Raw genomic sequence first — 3759 nt, forward strand, 5'->3', positions numbered from 1 at the left:
ACCCCCAGCCGGCCCGGGCAGGTGGGGCGCTCACCCTCCCGGCGGGGCCGCGGGGCCTAGGCCGGGGCGCACGGGGAGGGGCGGGACACGCTGGGGGTTCCCAGCTTGACCGCTGTGAAAGTATTTCTGGGCATTTTCCAGCTGCTTTGCTCCAGAGCACTCTCGCGCACGCACACACACCCCCCTTCCCTCTCCCTCTCTCTTCTCTCCCTCTCTCTCTCTGTCTCTGTCGTTGGGGGACTAGGAGATTCGGCTGCTGGCGCAACAACGCCACTCAGTTGCAGTTTCAAACACTTCCCTTCTCTGGTGTATCGCTGCCAGGAGGAAAGAAAGAAACAGCAACCGGGAGGCCACGGGAGTGAGCTGGGGCAGGACGCCGTCCCGGGCGCGCCTCCCGGGGCAGCGGAAATCCACGCGGGGGGCGGGGGGCGGGGGGGTTGCTGGTCCCAGCCAGCGGCCGGGAGAGCCCTAAGAGCGGCGCAGCTGCCGCACTGGCACCTTGTGGCTCTGGCGCTTTCAGCCTCGTCCCGGTGCCGGAGTATCTGCATTTCACTCACATACAGACATGCAGACGCCGGGGTCCACAGGTGAATCCTTGGGCGTTAAAAGACAGTTGGGTCCAAACGCCTTTCCCAACACTGATCCTGTTACCTGGAACTGGGACTGGGCTGCTGGCCTCTAGGGTCTAGTCTGGCTGCCTTCCCATTTTACAGTTCAGCAAGGCCTACAGACCGGGAAAATTCAATGCAGGGCCAGCGCTGAACTCCTGTTAGCTGGGTAGACTGTAGTCAGAATGTTTTCTACCTTAAGCCTCTCTGCCTTGGGAGGGCAGCTTTTTATGCAGAGTCTTGGGTCAGCTGTATGTCAGCCTGGCAGGAAGAACTCTCAGAGCATTTCTACTTTGAATAAATGAAAGAGCCTGATCACAAACAACATCAGTCCTTTGTGAGGCTTTGCATTTTGCTTTAAACTTTAGGAGAAAAGAAGACCTGAAAAGGGGATCCCCTTCGTTCCAGTAAAGTAGGGATGGGACTTGGAAACTTACAGAGGAAGCGTATGCGTTTTACATGGCAGAGGTGTTAAATGTGTGAGATGGTTCGGGTCTAATCTTTGAGTACATTCTACAGGTAGGAGAAAACGAGAGTTCCTGAGAAGTGAACCAGTGTCGTGTCGCCTACAAGACATGTACGGGCTGGTGGAGAAAGAAGAACATTGCTAGTTGGAAGCTCTGGCTCCAGGACAGTCCCTCTGGAGCATCCCTGCCCAAAGACAACAAATGAGAAGCTTGTGGTCTCCCAACTGGAAGACCACTCTGGTTGGGAAACCCTCATTCCTGTCACTCCCTCCTGAGACTCCCAAGAATTAAAATACTTAAAATATTTTTGGTAAAATGCTGTGTCACTACTCACTTTACCACACATATCCAGGTCTTGTGGAAGCTAAGTCTGCCCCCTCAGAGTCCCTGAAGCCTGACATTTTTGTACCCCACAATCTTGATGAAGTGTCAGAGGACAGCAGACTCCTGGCTCAGACCTTACCTCAAACACTTGCTAATAATCTTCTCGCCCCATATGACTCACTCTTCTGCCCCCAAATTAACTAAAATTTTAAAAAGTCACAGGTGTCATCACATCTGAGTAACGAAACCAAAGGCTACATTTTTCACAGCTATCATCTTCCCTCCTGTCAATATGAGAGAATATAAAAAGTGAGGAAGGGAATATACAAAGTTTAGAGTTCACTCTTTTTACAGCCTTAGTCTTTTGGAAATGGTGGATCCGGAGGTTTGACAAGTGGTCCAAAATCAACGACAAACGTGCAAAGCACTAGTGCAGCTTTCAGTGTTGAGGTGACAAGGAATATAAGGAACTACCTCCGGATGCTCCTGACGTGAGAGAAAACTGGCTTAATACAGTCTTTTCTAAAAGACAACACCAACACTTAGAGCAAACCTCAAGACTGAGAATTCATGACTACCCCTTATGCCAACTTATTTATCTGAAAGATTACCTCAAGTTCCCTGGAGGTCCTTGAAATCATCCAAAGGCCATCTGACGTATGTGACACTTCTGACCCTTGATTCCCACACTATTGTGACTATTGCTAGAACTTCCTAGTTAGAGTGACCGGCTGATTCTATTGTCATTTAAATATATATATATATACATAAAATACCTGGACCGTGAAAAGGAAAAATCTAATTCTTTTCTTGTCCTTCATGTTTGAAAAATTCCAGATCTTTTTGTATTAAAGGTTCTTCTAATCACTGAAGTAAAACAAGACTAAAATAATTTAAGTCAAAATCTCTTTGATGAGGAATGCAAAATCTCTTTTGCATCATTTTCAAGACTCTTTTTAAAACTTCCGACAATAAGCACAGCATATAATGAAGTCTTCTACAGAGTGTTTGTAATACTGGGCATGAACTTGGAAAACACTCAATGTAGGATGCAAAATCTGCTCTGGTCACTGGGCCATTGGGTAGAAGGCACAAAAATATGGCAATGATGGATTATCTTAACCTTTTCAATTTAAATACTGTTGGTTCAAATCAAAGGTTCTCAAATCAATGAAGTTTCAAATACAAGGTAAAAATAGGAACTGTTATTTGAATTATGCATTGTGTATATTTTAAGTTAAATGCCATTGGCAAATCTCTCAAATGTTTAATCGTGTGCAATCTGGGAAACACAAATATTTAATTTCACACTTTCATGTGCTCTTTTTTCTTCCACCTTCCATAAAATTCAGCCCCATGATTGGGAAGCTTATCCTTCTTCTTACATTGTTAGTTTTCCCAGCGCATTTTTGTGGATTACATTTTCAGTAACATCTTGGAAAATGGGAAGTTGTCCTTAAGGAAAAACTTTAGGGTCTACGGATATTGGTGGTAGTAAATATTTTTTCTCTTTCTTTCCCAGTAGAATCAAAGAATGTTCGCTATTTCAGTGTCACATCTATATTTTTTAAATCTACAAATACCTCGAGGAGAAATACATACAAGTAAGGCTTAAAAACTTCCTTCTCACCACCTACTCTAACTTTGTAAAATTTGCTTCCTAACTTGTATCCCTGAACCTTACCCATTTGCATTAGAATGCGTTTAAGATGAATACTTAACAGCGCCAAAAAGACTCAGATTTCATGCTGTATTTCCCTGTAGTAACAGGTGACATGATAACACTATTATGTAGAATTGCAAATCTACCACTACACATGAAAATCTTTCCTATTCTGTTTGGAAACAAATGATCAATCAGCCTCCGGTGATCAATTGCTCCCCTAGCTGTCCGTCAGAGCGGATCTGCACCGGGCAGAAGCATTGAGAAAATTCTGCCAAGAAGGGGACCAGGATCCCAAACTTTGCAAAAGCACCTTGTGCGGCGTCGCAGACTTCGCTGCAACTCTTCCGCTACTCCGGGCTGAGGCTCTAGATAGCGGGCCAGGCAGAGGGCAAAGGATGATTTTCACTTCGCCAGTGCACTGGGGTGCTTTTCAATCCGGACTGTGATATTTTTTCCTCTTTTATCTATAGAACGAGGGCAAGCGAAGTGAGTCCGGGTGATGTGCATGTGTGCTGTAAGGCACAAAACAGGGGCAAAGTGAGTCCCACCCCGGCACCCCCGGGCAGGGCACTATCCCAGCTCTGGCGGGACTACTCACCGCTGCTGGTAGGAGGTGATGCCCTGGACGTTCTGCGGGGTGCCGTTGGCCGCGGCGCCGGCCCTCCCCATGCCCGCGCCGGCCGGCACCCCCGCG

The 3759-nt window shown here is 46.8% G+C and overlaps 1 protein-coding gene across 1 annotated transcript in view; it reads right to left on the reverse strand.

Annotated features, from left to right (window-relative positions):
* The window catches only part of Npas3 (neuronal PAS domain protein 3), an 840673-nt gene extending 836939 nt beyond the window's left edge, over positions 1–3734 (reverse strand). The window contains exon 1 of the mRNA XM_005377169.2: positions 3664–3734. Coding sequence (XP_005377226.1) covers positions 3664–3734 — 71 coding nt within the window. The remainder of the gene's footprint in view (positions 1–3663) is intronic.
* Between the last annotated feature and the right edge of the window lie 25 nt (positions 3735–3759).

This window comes from Chinchilla lanigera, unplaced genomic scaffold, assembly GCF_000276665.1.
Source record: "Chinchilla lanigera isolate Chin_1 unplaced genomic scaffold, ChiLan1.0 scaffold00008, whole genome shotgun sequence".
Lineage (NCBI taxonomy): Eukaryota > Metazoa > Chordata > Mammalia > Rodentia > Chinchillidae > Chinchilla > Chinchilla lanigera.